The sequence below is a fragment of the Apiospora kogelbergensis genome (assembly GCF_038363985.1).
Source record: "Apiospora kogelbergensis strain CBS 113332 chromosome Unknown utg000001l_segment0_segment0, whole genome shotgun sequence".
Lineage (NCBI taxonomy): Eukaryota > Fungi > Ascomycota > Sordariomycetes > Amphisphaeriales > Apiosporaceae > Apiospora > Apiospora kogelbergensis.
In genome coordinates, this window is record NW_027117418.1 from 1,285,825 (window position 1) to 1,309,564 (window position 23,740).

Consider the following 23,740-nt stretch of genomic DNA (forward strand, 5'->3'; position numbering starts at 1 on the left):
GTAGTGTGTATGCGCCGGTCGAAGCTGTGATCTTCCCCCGTCATGACAACCCTCCGTTGCGGTATTGCACGACTCGCCGGGTAGGCCAAGACTCCTGTCGCAACCATACAGACCACATCCACTCTCTGCAGCCTCGCCACTCACACAAAGTAGCGCCGGCGGTGAGAAATTCTTCCTCCATCCCATCACATCCCTTTCGTTCCCCGAGCTTCCCTCTTGTTTAGTACGAACCCCTCCCCCTCGCTCCCTTGACCAGCTCTCAAGGCTCCCTAGCCTCCTCGCCCATGTATATGTATCGGTACCGGTTCGGGAAGTTGCCGATCTACACTGGGGCGGCGCGCTCGCTTGCTACGTGTTAAAAGGGACGGGCGGACGGTAGGGACGGGGCACTGATCCTAGAGCATGTCCAATGGCGTCAACGGGGAAGCGCTGCGGACCGAGGACAACGTTCAATGTCCTCGTACACCAACCTCCAGCTTGGTTGCTGGGCCCGAGCCACGTATCCTAAAAACTAAATATACAACAAATGCCACTCACTGGTAAAAGGCGTTTCGTTGTATACCAGCCTCGCCATTGGACATGACCCACGGTGAACAAGGTTATAACCAAAGGGGGCCGGTGTTATTACTGCCAAGGTGATGATTGGATCGTCCCGGGTATCGACAAGATCGGCAGATCCGATGTGTCTGTCAGCAGCATTTTGACGTCTAGCTCATGTTCTTTCTGTATCGTCAGTGGCAGACCGCTAGGCTGGACCCCATACGTTCACAGTCCCTGGCATCTGGGTGAGACATGTCCGCGAGGTCGCGTGAGCAGCTATGGCCGAAGTGGCAGCAATCAAGTTTCACGTGCTTATACCGTTTCCAAGAGCTACATCCCTTACTTCCCCTGCTGATCACAAATCAACGTGCCTAGTCACTCCGTGCATATAGAGTACATGGAAAAAGAAAAAGAAAGCATAGCATTAGCAAAAGTAAACATACACGCGCCGATTTTAGCCGACCACGATCAAGCTACTTTCCTTCGGAGAACCGTTTGCGACCTCTGGCTGGCACCTCACCGATTCTTTCCTTCCCCCGCCTCGAGTCTGGATGATCGTCACCGCTCCCCAGCTAGCCAGCCATGTGTCCTCGCGACGCCTATGCCTATGCCTTCTTCTCGGCGCTTCTCTTCTGTTTCCATTCCTGCCAATCATCGGCTCGCGGGTAAGCGACGTCGGCTGCTGGCAACGGCAGGCCTAGGAACTCGCACAGCGGCGCCCAGCCCATGCCGGGCTTGTACTCGAGTAGCTTCCTGCCTCGGCGTGCGGCGGCGTCCCGGACCGTCTGGTTGTGCTGGCGGTAGTATGCTAGGCCATCTTTGGGGAAGCCGTTGGACCTGGTTGTGCGTCAGTGGCCTTGAGTGATTCATTTTGGTGCGGGTTGTTCAATGTTGGGAATATGGTGTGGGCGCAGTGATGTGCAACGAAGCAGTAACCATCCCCAGCAGAAAGATAAACTACAGGTGAAAGTTCCAAGTACGGGAAATCAAGGTGCCTATCCTCCTCGTATCTGCCCAGACAGTAATCTTATTGGAGAAATCTGGCGAGGAACGGGTAATCTCAGGCAAGAAAAAGGGGTACCAAGTTGGGGGTTTCCCCCTCACCATCTCGATGCCACCGCAGGACAATACCTGGGACTTACCAGCATTGTTGATGACATTTGTCCTCCATGAGGTACATCTCGATCGATAGATGTGCGTTCTGTGAGTGAGCAGGTATCACGGTCGACATCATCGAGTCGTACCATTGCTGCTCGTTGTCTCGCACCGTCAGAATTACGGCGGCCTCTGGATAGGCGTCGATGAGCTCTTCAGGGAACATGGCGGCTGGAAAGTCTGCTAAACCCTTCCCCTCGCAATATCCGTGTTAGCATTGGTATATGAGTCCTCAAGAACTGTCCAGTCGGTCTTAGCGAGCACATCTGTCTTGAAAGCTGGGAAGTCAATCTTGAAAGGGGACGGCAGTGAACCAAAAGAGGCCTTGTCAGGCTTTTCCGCTTCTGATAACTCGTCTCTTCTCCCATTGGCAACCATGGTTGGTTGTACTGACATGGGATGTGTATTTACCTCATATTCTCCCATGACTCTGTCGAACTCCTCGCGCCCCCAAGGCTTGCCGTCTTCGAATTTATCTTCGATCGCTTTCGCCCACATCGGGGCATGCTGATTCTTGCCGACCTCACGCATGTGGTAGACCGGTGATATGCCCAAGTGGATCAAGGCGTCCGCAAGAGCTAAAAGGATATTGTCGTCCTTAGTCATGCGCTCTCGAGTGTGAAGGTACCGCTCCTCACGGGCATGGAAGGGAAGGGAGGGGCCAACCTACACTGAGTCCCGGTACGGGGCATCCCCAGGACGATGACTTTCATGACGATTTACGGGGCGTTCTATCCTATGAAAGGACTGTTGAACTTGAGCTCGGTTGGTCTGGGTTGTGTGTGTGCAGGTTGAGATTGCAGGCTTTCTCGTTTTCTTGGAAGGATGGGAAACGCCTTTAATAAATTGTTGGCCACAGAATTGACTGAGCGGCGCAATAGGACATCATAAATACTCCTGATGACCCCTTATTGCGTAACATAGAGTCCACATCATTCGAAAACCTAGCTGTGCCTGGTAATTGGCTTGGAAGAAGCTGTCATTGAATGACAGATCCGATCTTATGAACCCGTATCAGGGCTACATGCGCAATTTTTCCAATGAGAGAGCTTGGCTACGTAATTCATGCTCAACGGGATACACAAATCTGGTTGTCATGTCATTCATAGCTGAACTACACACTTGGAAAAGCACGAATATAGGTATTGTACACGGATTATACAAGGCCGCGCCAGAGTAAATGAGCCGTTCTGTATTGTACATTCGACCATTTACCGACTCCTTGCTTCCAGGTGGGCATACTTAGGATCTGACTCGATCCTGACGATTCTATCTAGGGCTCGCCCGTCTTCTAGGGCATACCCCTTGACGATATCCAACTTGTACTTGCCACCCTTGATGGCGATAGGGGCAAAGCCCTCCCCGGTCAGGCCGCGACGGATAGCGCTGAAGAACTGACCCATGGCCCAGGCGCCGTCGCGGAACGGTGCGGTCATCAGATGGTCCCTGTTGTATTGCATTTGCTCCTTCTTGCGCTTCTCCCACTCCCGGCCCATGCGCATCTTTTCGATCTCCGTAGGCTCGGCCTTCTTGGGGTGGAAGAGGCGAGTCTTCATGATGATGTCGTTCGGCTCCACCACGAGCCTCTTCAAAGGGATCCCCGGAATCGGGGTCAGCCGCCGCACCAGAACCTCGAGTTGGACCTTGTGGGCGACCGAACTGTTTCCACCACCACTCAGTAGATTAGGCCGAGTGCCGGCGGCGGCGGCGGCCGAGGGCAGGACTTTGATCAGGCGCACGACGTGGGCGGGCATCAGCGCGAAGTTCATACCCAGGAACGCCAGCATGACGGCCACGGCGCTGAAGGCGTACGGGATCCAGGCGCCGAGCCCCGGCGGCGGGTTGTAGACGTTGTAGTAGAGGTTGACGACGGCGCCGCCGACGCACACAAAGCCGGCGGCGTAGCTCGAGGCGAGGAAGATGCGCTGCGGGGCCGCTTCGAAGAGCGTGGCGCCGTGCTTGTTCTGGGCGAGCCGCAGTGCGTACGACGAGGTCGGGAGGCTGGCTGCCCCGCCACGCGGCGCCGGGGCTTTGGCAGCCGCCCTCGGTGCCGTCGTCACATTGTCCTTGGCTAGGTTGAGCAGCTGCCGTGTTGTTGAGACGAACCGCCTGCTCAAGGGGCTTCGTACCGCCGAGGGCGTGGAGAAGAGGGGTGTCGTGCTCGGGGTGAAGAAGGCCTGTCGCATCGGCTGCTGCTTAAGAGAGCTTCGCATCAACAGGACGACCGGGTGGGTGAAACCCCGACATATTGAGGTGGAAGCTGTCATCGGGCTCCAGTTACCGGATCACACGCAAATCGCACACCCCGGGTTTGGCGTAGGACCACAATGGATTGGGATGCAGTTAGTCCCTAGCAGCTTTGGGCGCTTCGAGAATGGAATTGAGCATCACGAAAAAAGTCCCACAGGTGTGTCGGACAACGGCGGAACTTTCCGGCGTCCAGCGTGTAGTTCGGGACCAGTCGTCAAATGCAACACCCAATTGCCATGCCTGGGTGGATGTGAATAAAAACAGTAATCCGATCCCAAGGACATCTAGAACGCATCATTGCACAAAAAAGGGCATTTCAAACGCCTTTGGTCAAGTTGTTGTGTTCAATGCTGTACGTACGGGCATCGGCAGAGGCCGGAGCCGCTGTCCCCAACAAGCTCTAGGCAATTTTTGGTGAGATTGAATTGGCTAAGCTCCTGCAGCTCCGACATTGGCATTAGTACCTCTCCAATCTCAAAATAATAAAAAGCTCAATTGAGTGAGGTTCGACATCTCGTCCGACACATCCCCCTCCCCAGCAAACCAGACATGGCCTCCCTCGCGACCGCGTGTCGCCTTTCTGCCCGGCTGGCCAGTCGGAAGGTCACGCAAGATGTCGCAGCCAGAGGTAAGTGAAGAACCAGCACCGTCTGCACACGGCGAGTGTGGTGGTGTGTCTCCTGGGTTACGGGCATCAATTGATGCTGACATGCTATTGTTTTCCTCGCCACCGCAGGTTTCCGGACATCCGCCGCCTCGCTCGCTGCGCAGAACTTCACCATGCCCGCCCTCTCGCCGACCATGACCGAGGGCAACATCGCCGCGTGGAAGATCAAGGAGGGCGAGACCTTCTCCGCCGGCGACGTGATCCTCGAGATCGAGACGGACAAGGCCTCCATGGACGTCGAGGCCCAGGAAGACGGCATCCTCATGAAGATCACCCAGGGCGACGGCGCCAAGGCCGTGCAGGTCGGCGCGCGCATCGGCGTCCTGGCCGAGCCCGGCGACGACATCAAGTCGCTGGAGATGCCCGCCGACGCGAAGCCTGCCGCCGCCGCGCCCAAGGAGGCTAAGAAAGAGCCCGAGTCGGCGCCCAAGGAGGCCAAGAAGCCGGCCGCCGGCGGCGCGCAGAAGAAGTCGTCCGGCCAGAAGGCTGCGCCCCAAAAGTACCCTCTGTACCCCTCGGTCGAGCACCTGATCAAGGAGAACGGCCTCGGCGAGTCCGCCATCAGCGAGATGACGCCCACCGGCCCTCAGGGGCGACTCCTGAAGGGCGACGTGCTGGCCTACCTTGGCAAGGTGACGGGCGACCGGCCGGCCGAGATTGCTAAGCGCTTCGAGCATAACTCGCACCTCGACCTGAGCAACATCAAGATCGCCAAGGCGGCAGCCCCGGCGAAGCCGGCCAAGAAGGCGGAGACGGCCGCTGCCCCCAAGGATCTCCAGATCTCCCTCTCCGTGTCGCTCGCCTCCGTCATCGAGGTCCAGAAGCGCATCGAGAGCACCATTGGCACCTTCATGCCCCTCTCGACCTTCATCTCCCGCGCCGCCGACGTGGCCAACGACGAGCTGCCCCTGCCGTCCAACTACAAGCCCTCGGCCGACGAGCTGTTCAACCAGGTCCTCGGCCTGGACAAGGTCAGCCCCAAGGTCTCCCGGGGATACTACCTTCCTCAGATCGCAGCCCTTGGCTCCTCCTTCACCGGTGTGGCCCCCAAGCCCAAGGCCAGCCAGATGGACATCATCGACTTCCTGGCCAGCGGCACCAAGAAGAGCGTCAAGCCCGCCAAGCAAGCTCAGGGTAGTGCTTCGGGCATCTCTACTGGTGCCAACACAATTAGCCTCACAGTACCCCCAGCTGAGCAGAAGCGGGCACAAGCTTTCTTGTCTCGGATGAAGATGGTTCTGGAGAACGACCCTGGTCGACTGGTGCTGTAAAGGACGACTAATAGTACATGCGGTAGAAAGCGATTTATGTAATATAGGCGTTCCTGGCAAGCAGAAGGGGCAGCAACATCGGATAGACCATTGCATCAATAACTTGTGGACTTTATTCATCAATCAAAACTGAAATTACACAATTTCTTGGCCATTCTTCGGCATTTCGTTTGCTTTTCCTCGAACGCGAGTTGGACTCGGTGTCACAAAAATCGTTTCTTATCATAACATGAAGCAGGAAAACAGCAGGCCGCCCTCGTCTGGCGATCATACGGAGTAAAATGCTCAATCAAACCCGCAAACCGAAATTAGAACGCCAAACACCACGGCACCCACGCACGCTATGCTCAAGCCTTTCAGGGTATCGATCCCTCTCTGGATGCTTGCTTCACATGAAAAATAGGAATTGGCGCAGCTGCAGCACATCCTATTACCGTTCTCATCCAGTCACGTGGCTGGATTGATGGCGGACGACTGTACTGGGAACATTTGTTGCCATATCCAGATTATGACGAATGTTATGCCATATGGCAAGGCTTTATCTTTAAACCAACATAGACTCATCCCGCTCCCAGCCGTCCCATGACGGCGCATCGTAATTGTTCGGCCTCGTCGTTCGCACATGGCCGATGGCGATGCCTGCGACCTTGAGCGGCTCTTTGGGCCAAGCCACCTCGCCGCCAAAGCCTGGCGAAAAGGCCTTGTGTAGCATTTTCCCATGGAAGAGCTCGGGGTAAAGTCTTTGCATACTGCGCAGGGCACGGGCGCTGACCTCGTCGACCGAGTCGCTATGGCGCAGCCCGAAGAAGTTGCGGTCGTGGACGTCCCACAGGTGCTCCTGAACCTCGAGCGGGTAGGGGTTCAGGGCGTGGAGGAGGAAGATGTCATACTGGACGAGCGAGGTGCGGGCGATCCAAGAGCCGCCACTCACGGCGCGCCGGTGCAGCGCCGCGAGGGCTGCGATGGTACCTAGAATACCCGTGGCGTAGTCGGAGATGGGGAAAGGGGGCACCACGGGTTCCTCGAGCCCCATAAACCAGCCTTGTTCCCAGGCGACACCGGTGACACAGTCGGCAATCTGTTGCCAGCCGGGGCGATGCGACCAAGCTGCGCCCGGCACCCCAGTGCCCCCGAAGCAGTCCTCGGCCACGTAGACGATGCCACGCCCGCACTCCTGCGCTTTTGCTGCCAGGCTTTCTGGGGAGTAGCCTAGTGACGCCAAGACTCCTGGCCGATAGCCGTCAATGATGATGTCGGCGGTAGCCAGAAGGCTTTCGAACGCGGCGCGATCACGAGGGTCCTTGAGGTGTAGCGATGTGGTGTGCTTGCCCGTGTTGACGTCAAGCTGAAAGAACGGGACGTCGGGAAGCTTGGCCGAGGTAACCTTGAGAACAGATGCACCGTGGGCTGCGAGGGAACGGCCAATGGTTGGGCCCGCAATGACCCGGCAGAGCTCGAGGACGCGTATACCGGTCAGGCACTGGACAATGCCAGTGGCGGATTGGTGCTGAAGGTCGAGGGCTGGGAACGTGATGGGCGGTGAAGGGGCGTCGAGAGACTGTACTGTGAATGGAGCAATGCCAGCCATAGCCTTGCCGTGGGCAGTTTGGCGGAACTGATCCTTGGTCAGAGCCGGCGCCCCGGCTTGCCGATACTTCTCATTTTTGTGCTCCAAGTCTGCGGTCGATAATCGATTCACCGCGTTTTCGATCATGGCAATGCATTGGTGGTAGTCATCGCTGCCAGCGAGGAAGGGTGGAAGGCCGAGCATGCGCAGTGTCGTACTTGCCTCCAGTGAGCCATGGATGTGGTAATATTGTCCTGTGTTACATGTTTCGTATAGATTGGCTGACAAACGTCTGTATAAATTTGACTGTGCCTGGTTCAGATCGGTATCTGGTGGCTTCTGATCAGCATTTGGGGCCAGCGCATCAAGTAAGGAGAACGGAGTGACATACCGGGAAGCCGATACTTGATCTTAGGGTGCGCCTTGCCCATGCCATCCAGGGTGGTTATATAGGCCGACATTAAGAAGCTTGTTACTTTTGCCGGATCTACTTCAATATCCCGCCCTTGGCTGCCATATCGAAGGTCGGCGATGGCTCCAGCCAAACAGCCTTCGAGTGCTTTGAGCGCGCAACCTGCTTCTTGCTCCTTCAGGGGGCAGGGGAAGCACGGCTTGTCACCAGCTGGCGAGGTGCTGGAGAAGGTGACTTTGTCAATGTACTGGTCCAGCTCACGTGGAAGCTCCGACATGCATGCGGACACCAGAGCCTGGAGCGCACAGTGCGCTTCCGCAGCCACCGAATACACAATAGGTTCCGGCATATCAGCATCTATGGCCGTGTCATTGCCCATTGCAGCTGGGCTGATGGGAATACGAGATTACTAGGGGTATGTCAACATTGGGTGAATTTCTTTTCTTAGAGACGGGCTGGGCTGGGTTGATAAAGGAGCATCAAGCCTCTGCATCCAGGTAACTGCTCAAATGGAGCAAGCATGTTTATGTGTCTGTTGTCTAAGCAGTCAGACAAGCACATATAAACAAGCAGTCTCCCCATGTAACCAGCTAGCGGGATCTACCTGGTTCTGGTCAATGGAGAAAAGCCTTTCGCCTTTGACGGTATCTCCACCCGGGACATGAGGATTTAGTGTGACGAAATCATGATGGCAGTAGGGCTGAGTTCTGGAGGAGGGTTGAGCCGAGGCGGCTGTGAACCACGTGTGCAGACGCAGTTCTCGTCATTCCAATATTGACCCATAGAACTTCCAGAAGCAGACGCTTGCAGTCGCGAGGCGCACCGCTAGGGCTACTTTCCGCGTTGGCAGGAGAAGACGGCATGTACTTGCAGAATCTCAGATGCGTCAGGGTTCGGTTTCGTTCTGACTAGCGTGGCCCTGTGACCCTGACAGTGACGAGGTCGACCCAGTACAAGCGTTCCCAGCAATGCACTGGGAAAGACTTACCGTGATATGCATAATGCAACCTTGTCCGTGAGAGGGGTAGATGTTCATGATCCAAAGCAAAAGTCTGCTTGGCTTTGGTGACATCGAGCACACTGGTGTCGCAGAGCGTCCTGGGCGAAAGAATAGGGATACGAGGACCGGTGTGAAGAAAGCCGACGACGATATGTGAAGATGAATGTCACGCGGTGACTTCGTCTTGTCATATGCGGTATTACCGCTACTTGAGAGGGCACGACTCGAAAGTTCGCTCCAAGGCAGGCTAGCCAAGGCCAACAGAGAAGATGCCGTCTTCGGGCTTAGTTGAAAATCCTAAGCAGCAATTGAGGTGGTATTCAGGGGACGGATGTTGAATAGTTCCGGGAAAAGGCAAGGGGAAGGCCAGGGAGCAATATTGGATGTGGCGGGCAAGATCCGATAACCGAGTCAGCTAGAATTGGAGAGGATAGCTGAAGTTTGAATGAACGCCAATTCTTGTTTGGACACGAGAATAGCTGGATGTGGAATTTGAGACAGCACAGCGTCTGTATCTGTTATTAATAACCCCCAAACCGCACGCATGCCCAGTCTGGGATGCAGGAAGCGACGGGGGGTTTTGCCAGGAACCAGGTTGACAAAGGGGCAATAATGTACGGAGTAATGTGCTCTGGCGGGCTATGGCAGTCTCGTATAATGGATCTGGATTCAATCGGGTTGCGGTCTGAGATCTTCTGATCAATGTTAGATATGTTAGATCTTGGCCTCCTTCGAGATGGCAGTGACAGGAGGCAGGAGGTACGAGGTAGGCAGCAAGGAAGCAGCAGAGGCCCAAGAGGGAGCATTGGAGAAAGCATGATTGGCTGCTAAGAAGTCCATCTGGCGGGTTTAGGTGCATTATCCGACAGCATCCGGGTTGTCCCCACACCGGCCTCTCCCCACACCGATCGATAATGGCTGGACTTATACCAATGGCATGGATCTGTGGTAGCGAGATGTTGACCTGTCTGTCTGGACGAACATCGCCCCCGGCAGGCAACATATCCAAGGCAGGAAATGACACTTATGCCCCGGCCTGGATATAAATGGCATTCAATATATTTCACGACAACCCAACTGCCGATTTCGAGAGGCAACCAGCGTCACAAGCACCTGCCTAAAGCACAGGAAACAAACATCTGAACATTGAGCATGGAACATGGGAAGGAAGGAGCACCCGTGAGCGAGCGAGGGAAGGCAGGTACTCCGTAGCCCTTCCATAGCCCTTTCCAATTCCATGTGATGGATGACGGCTCCCAGCACAATTTGAGAACAGGCCGATTGACTGTCAGATCCAGCATCTCCTACTACTACCCAAGTCTCATAAAGCGTCTGCAGCGTCTGGTTCAATAATAAGAGAGGTCATATCATGTCAATGGACGGATGTTCATCAATCATTCCTACATTGGGCAGAAACACGAATACCACCCAAGCCTGCATCCAGCCTGCCAGCCCAAAGTCGAGTCGATACTGAGGTCGTATAGAGCTGTCTTTCCCATGTCGTGGCGGCCCGTCCTGCATGGCATGCCCACTCGTACATAGCAGAGATTCCCCAAACTGCCATCACATCAATCCCCTTTCAGGCCGGCGCAATATATGCCGCCTGCAGCGAGCAAGGTAGAGTTGACGCCGACACAACGCCACCTTTCTGGCTACATCTGCCAACCTGCCCTCGTAGCTTCGCTTGATTACTCGACATCCAACCAACTAGCCAATCAAGGGCCCTGGTCCCTTACGCGACACTTTCATCTGATCATCCCCCCAGCCGTCACCCCCGGTCCCCCTCCGCCGCCCCTCGAGTACTGCTCGAGACCCCTCGATGAGGCAGGCAGGCAGGCAGGCCGGGCACACGGTCACACTTGGGAAGAAGCCATCGAGGCCTCTAGACTCTAGTGCGCTGCTGGGGGGATCAAGCACATCATCCTCCAAACCTCCGCGTCTTCTCTGTCTCCCCTTGCGCTCTACTTAACCTTGCGAGGTCTGCATCACCTCGACAATTCTGGACCTGATCTGGAAAACCTTCCCACATCCGACGCCCTCGGCTATTACCATCTTTCTTACTACTCCCTTATCGACTCTGGATCTTGTTGCCGTCTTTGCTCCCCAGGGATCCAAGGGCGCCCTTCAGCTTGGTCCATCTTCTGCTCCCCAAGACCCACGTTCGTGGCAAACCCCAAGCCCGACCTGGTCTGGCCTGAATACGTATTCCGACTAAGCTACTACCGCACACCCCCGGGGCCAAGTGTGATTTCCTCATTCTCGAATATTGGTTTGGAGCAACGAACCCACCCCCGCGCTGGTCCGAGCCGCATGTAGGACCACTCACCACGCTCTTCTCTCTCGGATGCACCAAGTGCATCTGAGCCATCCTCTCCCAACAGGGCTGACTATGTGCCGCCTGTCCGCATCCGAGATCCATTTCCCGAGTGGTCCGTAAACCGGCGCCGTTTCCCGCTTTAGGCACTGCCAGTCCAGGTGCTTGCTTGTAAACTTGTGGCTAGCTGTCGGATGACGGATGTGACATCCCATCTGCCAGTCGCCAAAGGCAACATGACAAGACCAAAAGTCGATCCTGACAAAAGACAACGGACTGCTTGTGCCTGCGATTCTTGCAAACGACGCAAGCAGAAAGTAAGTAGCTTTTCTCCATCGCCTTCCGCTCTACTTCCAAGAAGCTCGCCTTGTGTGCATGGAACCCTGGCCCAGCCATTCGCAAGTCCCTCGTCTTACATACGATCCCATGATCGAGTGGTGACAGTAGTAGACAGCGTAGCGAATAGTGCACAATGGCAAGTGTATCGGCTCTGGGGTCTGCTAGTGCAATGCCTCTTCCTCACACAGTACGCGGCTGATGCCATAACAACTGCCGATACTCAACTAGACTCCCAGCGGCACCTTGTCTCACTTGGCACACGCAGTCGTGTAGCCGTCCACAACGCGGGGAAGATTAAATGTAAAAATGCCATGCTTGGGCATGACAAGGAGGCGCCACCAGACTTGCTCTATCGCTCAAGGCCATTGAGGCCACAAATGCCGACCTGGCGCTGACCACATATGTGTTTAGTGCAATGGACAGAAGCCGTGCAACACTTGCACTAAGCGGCAGCTTCCATGTGTATACACACCTTCGAATTTGGAACTTAGCGATAGTCCAGTGGGTTCTCCAACGAAGCGTCGCCATGTCGACACTTCACCACGATCCACAAGAGCAAATCTAGGAGATATGAAAGCGCAGCCTGGCCAGGGTATTTCAGCCGGCATGTCGAATAATACGCCGTGGGACACGGCCGACGTGCCTTCCTCGGTACTTCCTATCACTGGACAATCTCAACCACCGGCACCAGTCCACAAGACTCCCATTCAATCATCCCGTCGCATGACCAACTCTGGGGAGATAGACTCCGATTCTAGATCCAGGATGAGCAATGCAAGCGGAGTAGCGGATGAAGCTGAAGTCTATCCCTCGCGCAGAATGCTTCAGGATTCAACCGGTCGGATATGTAAGTGTTTCTAATTATTTCTAAGCTGCTTTCCATCGCCAGAGCCTCCCTCGTCATGTAATGCTGTCAACTTTCAATTACGGGAACATATATGTCATATATCCACACTACTGCTACATGGAAAGAAAATAAAAAGCTAAACTGTGAGGTAGTATACGTCGGGGATTCCGCTAGCCTCTCATATCTACAATGGATACGCATGATCGTAGAGGGCATATCCGGTCCATCTGATTTCACAACAGACCCGCGGCGGCACATGATTATGGAAGCAACCATGTCCCTACCGCCACCAAGTACCCCTAGTGGTGTATTACCGGATCGTCATACAGCAGATGTTCTTGTGGGAGTCGTATTTCGTCAACGTGGGTGATTGCATGACCTTATTTTCGCCGAAACTCGTTGCTAATTGCCTGCAGACAACTGGGCTAGTGGAGGTCTTTGACCGAGATCTTTTTCATACTCAGATGAACGAGTGCTACGATGATCCGCTTAGCGTAGAGCCTTCAGTACTATGTTCTCTTTTACATGGTCTTCGCCATAGGGCTGGTCATGGCCAGGCCCAGGCCAGGCAGCCCAGAAGATTCGATTGTTGAGAGGCTTCGATCCGACAAGAAGGTGAACCGGGCCGAGCTGTTCTTCAGAAATGCCAAAAGCCTTGCCGATCCTGTTTCGGGCTTTGAAGACGCGGACTTTTGGTCAATACAGGCATTGCTGCTGATGTCGCTATACATGCTGTCTGTATCTAAAAGAAATGCATCATATGCGTATTATGGTGAGACGCAAATGGTCCCTAAATGGAATACACAATGAGTTAACAAGGTTATAGGTATGGCCGTACGGTCAGCATTCGCTCTTGGGCTCCATAGAGAAGACTGCGACATAATATTCACCCCTGTACAAAGAAGAACTCGCCGGAACTTATGGAGGACTCTTTTTGTACTCGACAGATTCTCTGCAGCGTCACTTGGTCGACCAACCGCCATCTCTGAGGAGGACTGCTCCGAGAAATCACTCGACTTCCCTCATAAGATTGACGGAACCCCGGTGATACTCAACGATTCCGAGAAGATCGGCGTAGCAGCGCTGGATGCCGCAGTGAAGACCTGCCACGTCATTGGACTAACGCTTAAGAAGGTCTACTCCAAACGAAAAATCTCGACAGTAGTCGCTCAAGAGATAGCAGAGCAGCTGGAGGGGTGGAACGAGTCACTTCACCACGCACTCCACTGGCGCCAGGCCATCGACCATCAATTGGAGCCAGGCCACGGCATCGCCATCTTGCATATCAATCTCTTGCAGTGTCATTCAATCATGCTTCTGACGAGACCATTCTTTTTGTATATTCTAAAGAAGGCCCAGGAGCAGGAGACTACTGGAACTTCTAAACCCTCTCGGCTCAGCCATAGGATGGAAAAGTTTGCCCAAACGTGCGTCGAAGCGTCGCAGCATACTCTTCTTATCGTACAGACTGCATGGGAGGCAAAGTACCTACCGCAGTGCAACCCCTTCGTAATGTAATTGCCCAAATCACAATGGATCTGAGACAACACAGGCTAACCGATCTCTAGACATTTCGTCTTCGCAGCTGGCCTCATAATATTCAGTAATGAGTTTGCCTCACTGTATCATAACCCAAAAGCAGAGGAAGCCATTCAGAGCTGCAAGTCGTTCCTGAAGTACTGTGCCCAGTATGATCCGCAGGCAGAGAGAGTATCATGGATTGTCGAGGCCTTCGATAGGGCGAACAAATCACGACAGCCTTCGGCGAGAAGACTCTCCCTTCCTAGCCGCAAGATACCCATAATCAACATCCCAGGCCCCAATAACGCCTATGACCCCATGGTCGGGTTCTTCGTCCCCAACAGGCCCGGTTCCCAGCAGTCCCTCCCTTCTCTCCCGCCCATAATTAAGCAAGAACAAGCCATGTCAGCCCCCAGTCTACCAAAGTCGCTACCCCCTATACTACCATCCGTGCTACAGCAGCCAAGCCCAGAGGGCAGTGGAGCTTCTCCTGGCAATACTGGACTCGTCCAGGCCGGCATGCACAGCACGGAAGGACAAATCTCCCACGAGACGGAATTTGATTTCGATAGTCTGTGGCCAAATTGGAATGCGCCGGCTGGCCCGCCGCAAATGCCCCCTTCGCAGGTCGGTCCCTCGGAGGCTTTTGGTGCGTTCGGCCTAGGTCAGGCACCACCGGGCAGTCTTCTCGGTAGTAGCGTCAACGTACCTCTGTACCCACCCACAGACTTTCGATGATGGCCCGTCACATTACCCCCTACTTCAAGACGGAATAGAATAGGGGCTTACCCGTGTGGACCCCGTCAACTACAACGCAGTTCTCGGATTAAAGAAAAGGTTGGTAACTGGTGGGATCCATCAAGATGGTAAGGTTTCATATTCTTGTATATATACAGTATATTTTTCCAGTTCATCTATTTCGTATTCCCCATTTCGCCATCAACCAAAGGAGGCAGGGCCATATATACATTATCTATCATATTAGGCAAGATTATACTGGGCGATGGAAGTCGGGTTACGACGACAGGATAGCAGCAACCTCGTAAGAGAGAGCCTCGGAGCTCAGCTCATTATTTTCCATAGTTAGCGATCTGGATGTGGTGTTTTGACCACCACCAATTACCGATAATTATTTATCCAAACTCCATCTTACGCAAATTTCTGGAAACACTTGAAGACTTGTTCCTTTCCCCAATGGATGGACTAGATAGCCGGAGTGCCGAGAGCAATCATGCTAAAAATAAACGTGTTGGTCCAGGTCCGATGACCCCTTGTGAGTCCCTTGCTTCCTCGCTCGCTTCGGCAAGCCCGTCCGTAGCAAACAACAATCGAGTGATACGCTACTTCTAACGACATGAATGGAACAACGAATACAAGGAACACATTTTCAATTCCTGTCGTATAGACTCGTTTCATTTCGAAGATAGTCTTATGAACCAGCCTTTTGCTTCTATTATCACCGTGAACTGTTTTTAGTAGCAAGATAGGTAATCTATTTCCCGCCCTTCTCCTACCTCCTTGCACGCCTATTTATCCTTCCCCCACGCCCAAGACCTGCTTAAGCGAGAGCAGGAGGAAACCGTCCTTGTCGTCGTCTTTCGTCATAACTGGGCTAGTTCCTCCTCGATACCACGACCAGCCCTTGCAGAGAGGGAGAGGGTGTGGTGCGTGAGCTTAGTACTAGACCGTCGGGACACAGGCCCGAGTCACCAGGGCGGGCGGCCGCACTACCTGAGTACAGACACACAACAAGCAGCCCGGCAATTATTAATCAAACGGCACCCAGGGTGAAATCGTAGGCGAGCTCCCATTTCACCGCCCCCTGGCCTCCGGCCCCACCGCCGCCCTCGGCGTCCACGGCGAGGAACCGGACGCACAGCTCCTCCTTGGTGGCGAAGACGCTGTCGTTGCCGACGTAGGGGTCGTCGGCATCGAAGATCTGCGTCGTCAGCGTGCGGCGGCCGGGCGCGCTCACGACGAAGTGGATGTGGGCGGGCCGGTACGGGTGGCGGTCCAGCAGCTGCAGGAGCCGGCCGCTGGGGCCGTCGAAGGGGACCGGGTAGGGCGTGGGCCGCAGGCAGCGCAGCGAGTAGCCGCCGTCCGGGGCGCGAGTCGCGAACCGGCCCCGCAGGTTCATGTCGGGCTGCGTCGTGTCCTGCTGCTCGTACAGGCCGTTGGGCGCCGCCTGCCAGACGTCCAGGGTCGCGCCGGGGATCGGCTCGCCCGTCTCGGCGCTGAGGACGCGGCCGTGGATGTGGGTCAGCAGCTTGGGCGCTTGTTGGGCCCAGCCAGGGGCGGTGGTGGTGGTGTTACCATTGCTACTGCCGTTGACATGGGAAGAGGCAGAAGGGGATGGTAGCTGCAGGATGGTGCCGCCATATGGTAGGTCGGGCGCCGAAGCCCGATAGAACGGACCCAAAACGGCCGAGGGGGTCAACGTGGTACCAGGCTGCTGGAGCAGCTTGGAGGTGATTTCATCGACCAACGACTCCAGGCCGAGGACGTCACAGAGCAACTGCGTCTCGTTGCGTTTGTTGTCGGACATCTGGCCGGCTTGGTTGATCTACATCGTTTGTTAGTATCCACGAAGGGTATGTTGGTGGTGAGCATTTCCGACTTACCAGGTCGACGCCGGCGCTCCACTCGGCCACGGTGAGATCCACTTCCCGGGCGAAATCGTGCAAGTGCCGCAGCAGACTCGGCATGACCTGGGCCAGGCGCGGGTTGGCCTTGGGGCCCGTGGCGGCGATGACCAAGTCGGTGAATTCCGGGTCGTACTCGGGTTTCAAGGGAAAAGACGACGACGGCGACTGCATCGGTTTCTTCTTTTCGAAGCCATTGGTCTCGCCAGCTGCCTTGACGGGAACGAGCATCTTTGCGGGTGATTGGCGACAACGACTGGACAAACGCGGCCCGCAGCGTGATTTTTGAATTGGGGCTTGGGATAGTGCAGAACCGGAGCAAGTTTGGGACGAAACTCCGGGCAAGAAGACAATGGGGCAAAGAGATGCGAGGGAGGGGGCTGACTTGCTATCTTCGTCTTCACGTGAGAGGAGAAGAAAAGAAAAGGCGAGAAGGTTTGACTAGAGTCTAGCGATTCATTCCGCGCAGGGGAATCGAGTCAAACGAGTCAACTTAAGTAGTGTCGAGGAAAAGCACATACACACACACACACACACACACACACACACACACATACACCTGTTGTCATGGCCTCTCAGGCAATGCCATTGTCCTGCTGCCACCCCGGGCTAGGACCAAGGGAAGGAAAATCAGGCCATAGATCAGCATTGAATCATTTGGCGACGACGCAAGCGCAAGCAAGCAAATCTAATCCAGACGCCCGAGCCCGCTTCGTCGAGCCCTGGGTCCGCCATCACCGTACATTAGTATTCACACGTTTCCAGGTCTCCCAAGACCGACCAATACTCGCGGACAGAGTCGAAAATGCCATGATGGCCAGGTACACAAGGAAAGGGAGTTACGACAGCTATGGGCACCGACGTCGGCCGGCCAGTTCCATCATGAAGCCCAGATCTGCTGTTATTCCCTGGCAAAATGCTAGGAACCGTCCGGTGGGACTGATATCAGCAGATGAGCACAGCGTTGCCCCTTCGCGAGACGCAAACATGGCGTCAGAGTGGCCCCGGCGATTTCTCAAGATAGCTGCACAACGAGGGCCAGAAGTGGAAAAGTAGAGATTGCTCGTCACAAGTGATGGGCCGGCAAGAAAAGGGCTTCGATCCGGTTGGAACATCAAACTTGCTCATCTAATACTACTGTATCTAGCACCAGGCCATCCAGATTTACGGCGAATCGTCCCAATCACGATGAATATGTGTTGTGTTGCAGAAAATGATGAGTTCCTGCAACAAGCCTGCCGGCCTGGGCTGAGTAGAGGGAGTGATAAGCGCTTGAAACGGAACGAGTGATATGGTTGGTTGACCAGTGTCGTGGATCGAACGAAGTTGTCGGTCTCCGCCACGGTCGTCATTGGCGGCAGGGAGCGTAGATGCGTTGGCTCGCGTGGTCCTTGTGTAATAATTGATATGGCTTGTTGTAGAATCACAAGGGAGAGAGGATCTGCTATCATCACGGTGGAATACACTCCCTGGGCTGAACAGGGTTTTCATCATTTGTGACACCTCAAATGCACCCAAGGGAGGCTGCAGCACTCGCACCCTTCGCTGGGCTGACACCGCCTTCTTCAGATGCCAGGACCTGCAGGGTCGGGGACGGTTTACTTCCCCGGGGGCGGAAAGACGGGTGATGCAGCTATCCCGCCGGACCCTTGCTCCGCAGAGCCATCCTTCAGCAGGCCTGTAGATGCTCGTTTCCTTTTCCGTGCCGCAGCGGCCATCGGGCTTTGGACGCACCATAGCCGCGTTCCTCGTATGGCGGCCTGTCCATTCTGGACATTGTGAATGAGGATATGGTGATGCAATTGTAATGCCGTCTTTTGTTTTCTTTTTAAAATCTCTTGTCTACAATGCTTGAGCCATTCTAATCTTCCTTCCCGTCTCCGACATCGTCTCCAAATTTCCCTTCGTCAACAACCTCCTCATCCGGGTCGTCAGAGGTGTCGTCTTCTGTGGTATTAGAACCGCGCAGGAGGCTCTGTAGATCATCCTCGCTGATGATACTGTCTAGACTGCCGCTCTTGCGCAGTCGTGTTTCCTTTCTGCCGCACTTAATCTCTCGTTCTACCTTCAGTCTGTTACTGATAAACTTGAGCTTCGGGAAGGCACTCTGTTGCCCCTCGTGAATCATCCGAGCCAGACGGTCCTCGTCCGGATCGTCAAGTATCCGGAACACATCGCTGGGCTTAGACTTGGGCCAAATTGTTATCGTGCCTCCGAATTGCTGGAGCCAGAGCTGCGACCAGTCTTGTCCAAGAGGCCGCGGCAGCAACTCCAAATGCTTTAAAACTTTGAGCCACTTAGTGAGGTCGAGCTTGATATACTGCTCGGCAGCAGATCCCAGGTAGCCTCCACGCCAGCCACGACCTTTTCGGTGTGTGACAGGGGTACCAACCGTGCCCCTCGACGAGAAGAAAAACAAAGAAATATGTGGGTTGACTTGGCTGACTATCGTGAAGTTGACGTTGAAGTGAAGATTCAGCGCTTTGATGGGAATATCAGTGCGGAGACTGCCATCCTTCCACTTGTGACCGAAAGAGTAGGGAGACAGGCTTCCATCTTGGTTTTTCATCATAAGGACAACAGGATTCAGAATGCCCGGGACAGCAGCCGACGCAATAACTGCGGACCAGATTACACAATCTGGACTGGTAAGGTAGTTGCAAAGAATGGTGGGTGAATGTGGATCGGCTGGGACGCAGGACACATTCAGAATGCGGCCAGTCCTCTCGTAAGCCTCGCGAAAGGTCATCGACCCATGCGCCCACCAGCTGCATTGCCGGGCCCAGTCGACCGAATCGAATCGTGCGCCTGTCCTCCACCACCGTGGAATCCACGTCGACATAGGTTCAGAGCATGCCTTGATCTTGTACGCAAGGGCTGGTATAAGTAGGTGTTTTAATTCTTCATTCGTTCGAGTCGCAACCAAAGCTGCAACGAGGGCCCCGCCACTTGTCCCAGTGATCACTTCTGGGATCAGATCGGCTTCTAGAAGAGCCTTGACAACACCGAAATGGTAATACGCAAACGTAGCACCGCCGGACAGGCATAGAGCGGTGCGGCCATAGTTTGCGTGCAAGTGCTTGAATAGGGTTCTCTTCTGCTCAAGAGGGATCTGTGCCGAGTTTACCAGCAGGTGAGTACTCTTCTCGACTGAACAGGGGATGTTAGTTTTGGACACGTCGTCAAAGGAATGTGATGGCGAACGACTTACCTTCGTCGACGAAGTTCTGAACCAGGTTCTTGGTTCCATAGTAGGTCTCGCTGTACAGCCGCGGGTTTTCGACGCCGACAAAGTTACTCTTGACACAGGCCTCAATCATGACCTTGAGCTCATCGATTGCCTTCTTTCCCCCGAGCCCGCTTTCGCGTCCCCATTGCCATGAGCATGTGCGCCGTTCTCGTCGGCTTCCTGGATTTCAGCAGCACGTCTGAGCTTGCGGATCTGTTCCCACACGCGGCGGACCGTTTTCGAGTCGTAATAGGCATATTCGTTCTCCTCCTTCCAGTCTATGTTCCCGAGATAGGTGTCCAGCTCCTTGGCTGCGTGCACCCAATCGCGGTAGCTGCTGGTGGCGCGCAGGTTGCGCCGCAACTTTTCCCTCTCCCCACGCCAGGCCACAAAGTACTCGTAGCCCCATACATATAGCCTTGTCGTCATATAGGCAAGACAGAGCCCGATGATCCAGGTCATGGTGAACAACAAGAACGGGATTCGTAATAGGCCGTACAGGTATCCCTCTCGGGCTTCGTCGACATTACGGCCCAGGGCCTTGCGACGGCGCTTCTTGCCAGGCCGGGGGATTCGTTCATTGACGGGGGCCCAGTCGTTTTGCGCCGATATCAGGAGGCTGCCCTGGCTGCCATGGCGCTGCTGAGCAGCGACACCGGTCGGTGGCAGCAGCGAGGTAGCAGATGCATCAGGTAAGGTGAGGTTGCTTCCACTTCGCAGGGCAGGGCTTCGCAATGTCGAGCCGTCATCGGCGGAATAGTGGATGGGATCGGGGGCGGCTAGAGCGGCTTCAAAGGCGGCGATATCTTCTGGTGCCGCATACTCGACATTGTAGCCGGGCAGCTGGGTATAATCGAAAGTCTCGGGAGGAAAGCCATAGTTATGGTGGGGTTTTCCGAAGAAAGTAACCCGGGGCTTGGCCTTGGTAGTCGTAGATGTAGGCGAATCTGAAGGTGCAGTCGCAGACATGGAAGATGGTGTTTCGTTTGCCATTGTCGTTAGTATGCCCGAGAAAAGTCTAAATGCATCATAGCAGTCCCAGGCGCTTCTTGTTACAGAACATCAAAGAGAGAGAGATGAATGGACGGAACGGTCGGGTCAGTTTACCCTGGATGTGCGAGACGATGCATCACAGAAGTATGTTTTCGAGAGCTGTCTGATCCGTCGTATACTGGGGAGTACGGAAGATCAAATGCAAGTGTCCTCGCGGGCGTGGAAATTGCTCGATGGAGGGCTGATCACCCGGTGTCAGACAAGGGAAGGATGACGTCGAAAGTGGCTTTCAAATCGCAGCGCAGCATTCGCGCGCAATTGCGGTTCGTTGGGGAGCGCTAGGGCCGTCCACGGGGGGTCTTAATGCGCTTAGTTGAATATCAAGGGGCCCTCTGTGCTTCTGGGGCTGCTGGGTCACCCCCAAAGAACCCCCCAAGGCCCCCCCAAGGCCCCCCCAAACACCCTACAGTAGCCGGAACCCTTTCCAGATACAGCCATGTCCGCCCCAGCAACTTTTGAGAGCTGAGCAACTAGGGGCTACCGAGGTTACCCTGCTTTGGTTAATAAAGAGCATCGTCTGCAAGATCGTATCTTCGTCTGACGATCAAATCAAACCCGAACCATGACTTGCAGCAATATGGTGTGACTCATGAACCTCGGGTTCGTACTGCAAGAAGATGAAAAAACCACGCCAACTACGGCTCTATCCGCTTAGTTGCAGTGCATATGCTCTACGCATCGAGCCTCTGGACAGGGTGTTGCCCCTTGATGGCGCAAGCCTTGCTTCCACCATATTGCAATGCTATTTGGAACGTTTACTCGGCTGGTCTGGTTATATTGTTAACAAGATAGCTAACTGCATAGCTGGTAAAGAACCCGGCTCGGCAGCCGGCTTGCCAATTTATCACAAAGGGTGCCATGGTAAGCGGCGCGCCATTAAGGGGTAGGCAGGCAAGAGGTTTAATATCAGATCCTACGCAAGACAAAGTTGGGTGGAAATGGTTTTCTGGCTTGCTATTGAAAAAAACGAAGTGAGCTATTTCAAGAGTGGCACACGTCAATCATACTATACTTTCTATGCGACAGGTGTTACGCAACATTCGCGAATCCAATATCAATATCAAGAATCCGATTAAAGAAAGCTGCTGCCACCACAGAGTACAAGCCTGCATGCAACTCTTAGCAAGTTTGATAAGTCTTCTGAAAGTCCTAAATGAGCGCCCATCGCGATAGGCAAGTCAACGAATCATTCAGTTGAAAGAACAGAGAGGCACATTCAAGTAGATGTATCCGGGAGATTCAAAGTCAGAGCTAGGTTGAACAAAGTGCCTCTATTACCACGGACTCCCATTAGACCTAAGAAGCCCAGACAAGTTCATGATGCGATAGCTGCCCTAACAAAACGCCAAATTCACTGATTCATGTAGGCGTGCCACATCCACAGAGCACTGTATGCACGCGCTTAATACAACTCTTCCCGCCGGCCTTGCCCTCAACATAGCTATTTTGTCTTGGTCTAATGTTTTGGGGGTCACCCGCCTCCGGCTCTTCAACTAGATCCCCGTCCACTCTAGACGTATTGCGAGAGCCATCTGATACCCTCGCCGTAGCCTAAGTTTCATCAGCATGTTGGTCCGGTGTGTAGCGAGTGTGTGCTTCGACTTACCCTGTCTCATAACCACGCTGCACATGAAGACCTCGACAGGTCGAATTCCCTCAAGGGGCACTCTGCCCTTGCCGGTCGTCTGGTACATGCCGAGTTCGTGGCGCAGCTGCTCCTCAGAGATGGCATCGGGGTGGTCGATCTTGTTTCCGAGAACAACGAAGGGGACCTTCTGGAGCTCTTCCATGGACAGAAGCGCATCCAACTCGGCCTTGGCCTCGGGGAAACGCTCGTGGTCCTTGGCGTCGACAAGGAAGACAATGCCGTTCACTTCTGGGAAGTAGTCCTTCCACAGTCGACGGGCTGCCATGATATTAGCATTATACGCTTCTCCGTCTTGTCCATCATATCGTCGTACCTTGCTGATGACCACCAAGATCGAATGTGGTAAAACGCACATTGCCGATGGCAAGCTCCTCCGAAGCTGATAATGTTGTTAGCATGTGGACACGTGCCCGGGAGAGCGATCGGGTTCGGCGGGCGGCGACATACTTGGGTGAAGAGTCGGTTGAAGGATGGCAACTCGGTCATTCTATCGTGCATCAAGTCAGTCATAGTGTCCTCAAGGATGGCGGCGCGATCAAATAGTGACCATGGCGCAGTGGTTGTTTGGCAGCATACCTTCAACATGTGCAACAGTGTGGTCTTGCCGGCATTGTCGAGTCCAAGGAAAAGAAGCTTGGCATGCTTGTTGAGCAGGCCCAAGGAGGACAGAACGTCGTAAACTATGATTTACCAACAGCGCAGTTAGCTTGCAGAGTCCAGTCCGGTGTACCTAGATAGAGGTGGACACATCGAAGCGGATGTACGGATAGGCTCGAGGGATGATGGGTTTCTTGTTGGAGGCATTGCTCGGAGACGTACACCAGTTGATAATCCACATGATGGCGGATTTGCTATCTCGAGTTTTGATATGTGTTGGATAGCCAGCAGCGGAGCGATATGGTGCTGATTATTCCCAGTCGTGCGTCGTGAGACAAGAGGTGAGCAGGCGAATCTGGAGGATGGGCTCGAGGGTGGATTTTGGGATTAGGGATTTGGATGACAAGTATGCAGGCCAGACTTGGACTTGCCGGTCTCCAGTTGCTGGTGCAGCTGCAAAAGGCCAGCAAGTAGGGACCCGATATGATTGGCCGAGGCTATACCGTGTAAATTCAATGCACGTACCGTACAACTCCCGAGTCTTCAAAGAGGACAGTCAGTCAATGGTAACTGTCGAATCGCAAACGGATGCGTCGCTTTATCGTATCAACAAGACCGAGAAGAGCGTTTCTTGCGGCTGATGATTCCTGCAAGTACTCCGAGGTATGGCTATATGTATCTATATTGA

At 54.4% G+C, this 23,740-nt stretch overlaps 8 protein-coding genes across 8 annotated transcripts; 2 read left to right on the top strand and 6 right to left on the bottom strand.

Annotated features, from left to right (window-relative positions):
• Positions 1 to 1,145: 1,145 nt before the first annotated feature.
• PG998_000418 (uncharacterized protein) lies at positions 1,146 to 2,408 on the bottom strand (the record flags this gene model as incomplete). The annotated part of the gene is made up of 4 exons (XM_066867236.1): positions 1,146 to 1,377; positions 1,683 to 1,891; positions 2,107 to 2,273; positions 2,366 to 2,408. The coding sequence occupies 4 exons, from the start codon at positions 2,406 to 2,408 to the stop codon at positions 1,146 to 1,148; spliced, it is 651 nt and encodes a 216-aa protein (XP_066735651.1).
• Positions 2,409 to 2,906: 498 nt separating this feature from the next.
• Positions 2,907 to 3,962, bottom strand: PG998_000419 (uncharacterized protein; the record flags this gene model as incomplete). Its single annotated transcript, XM_066867237.1, has 1 exon — positions 2,907 to 3,962. One exon carries the CDS (start codon positions 3,960 to 3,962, stop codon positions 2,907 to 2,909), a length of 1,056 nt encoding a protein of 351 aa, XP_066735652.1.
• A 532-nt stretch (positions 3,963 to 4,494) lies between these two features.
• PG998_000420 (uncharacterized protein) lies at positions 4,495 to 5,883 on the top strand (the record flags this gene model as incomplete). Its single annotated transcript, XM_066867238.1, has 2 exons — positions 4,495 to 4,573; positions 4,682 to 5,883. The coding sequence occupies 2 exons, from the start codon at positions 4,495 to 4,497 to the stop codon at positions 5,881 to 5,883; spliced, it is 1,281 nt and encodes a 426-aa protein (XP_066735653.1).
• Positions 5,884 to 6,427: 544 nt separating this feature from the next.
• On the bottom strand, positions 6,428 to 8,241 carry PG998_000421 (uncharacterized protein; the record flags this gene model as incomplete). Its single annotated transcript, XM_066867239.1, has 2 exons — positions 6,428 to 7,779; positions 7,842 to 8,241. The coding sequence occupies 2 exons, from the start codon at positions 8,239 to 8,241 to the stop codon at positions 6,428 to 6,430; spliced, it is 1,752 nt and encodes a 583-aa protein (XP_066735654.1).
• Positions 8,242 to 12,887: 4,646 nt separating this feature from the next.
• Positions 12,888 to 14,621, top strand: PG998_000422 (fungal-specific transcription factor domain-containing protein; the record flags this gene model as incomplete). Its single annotated transcript, XM_066867240.1, has 3 exons — positions 12,888 to 13,134; positions 13,321 to 13,876; positions 13,931 to 14,621. 3 exons carry the CDS (start codon positions 12,888 to 12,890, stop codon positions 14,619 to 14,621), a joined length of 1,494 nt encoding a protein of 497 aa, XP_066735655.1.
• Positions 14,622 to 15,654: 1,033 nt separating this feature from the next.
• PG998_000423 (aromatic compound dioxygenase) lies at positions 15,655 to 16,756 on the bottom strand (the record flags this gene model as incomplete). Its single annotated transcript, XM_066867241.1, has 2 exons — positions 15,655 to 16,446; positions 16,505 to 16,756. 2 exons carry the CDS (start codon positions 16,754 to 16,756, stop codon positions 15,655 to 15,657), a joined length of 1,044 nt encoding a protein of 347 aa, XP_066735656.1.
• A 1,630-nt stretch (positions 16,757 to 18,386) lies between these two features.
• PG998_000424 (uncharacterized protein) lies at positions 18,387 to 20,747 on the bottom strand (the record flags this gene model as incomplete). Its single annotated transcript, XM_066867242.1, has 3 exons — positions 18,387 to 19,675; positions 19,737 to 19,930; positions 19,978 to 20,747. The coding sequence occupies 3 exons, from the start codon at positions 20,745 to 20,747 to the stop codon at positions 18,387 to 18,389; spliced, it is 2,253 nt and encodes a 750-aa protein (XP_066735657.1).
• Positions 20,748 to 22,317: 1,570 nt separating this feature from the next.
• On the bottom strand, positions 22,318 to 23,293 carry PG998_000425 (putative GTP-binding protein SAR1; the record flags this gene model as incomplete). The annotated part of the gene is made up of 6 exons (XM_066867243.1): positions 22,318 to 22,358; positions 22,414 to 22,713; positions 22,769 to 22,834; positions 22,903 to 22,942; positions 23,032 to 23,135; positions 23,275 to 23,293. The coding sequence occupies 6 exons, from the start codon at positions 23,291 to 23,293 to the stop codon at positions 22,318 to 22,320; spliced, it is 570 nt and encodes a 189-aa protein (XP_066735658.1).
• Between the last annotated feature and the right edge of the window lie 447 nt (positions 23,294 to 23,740).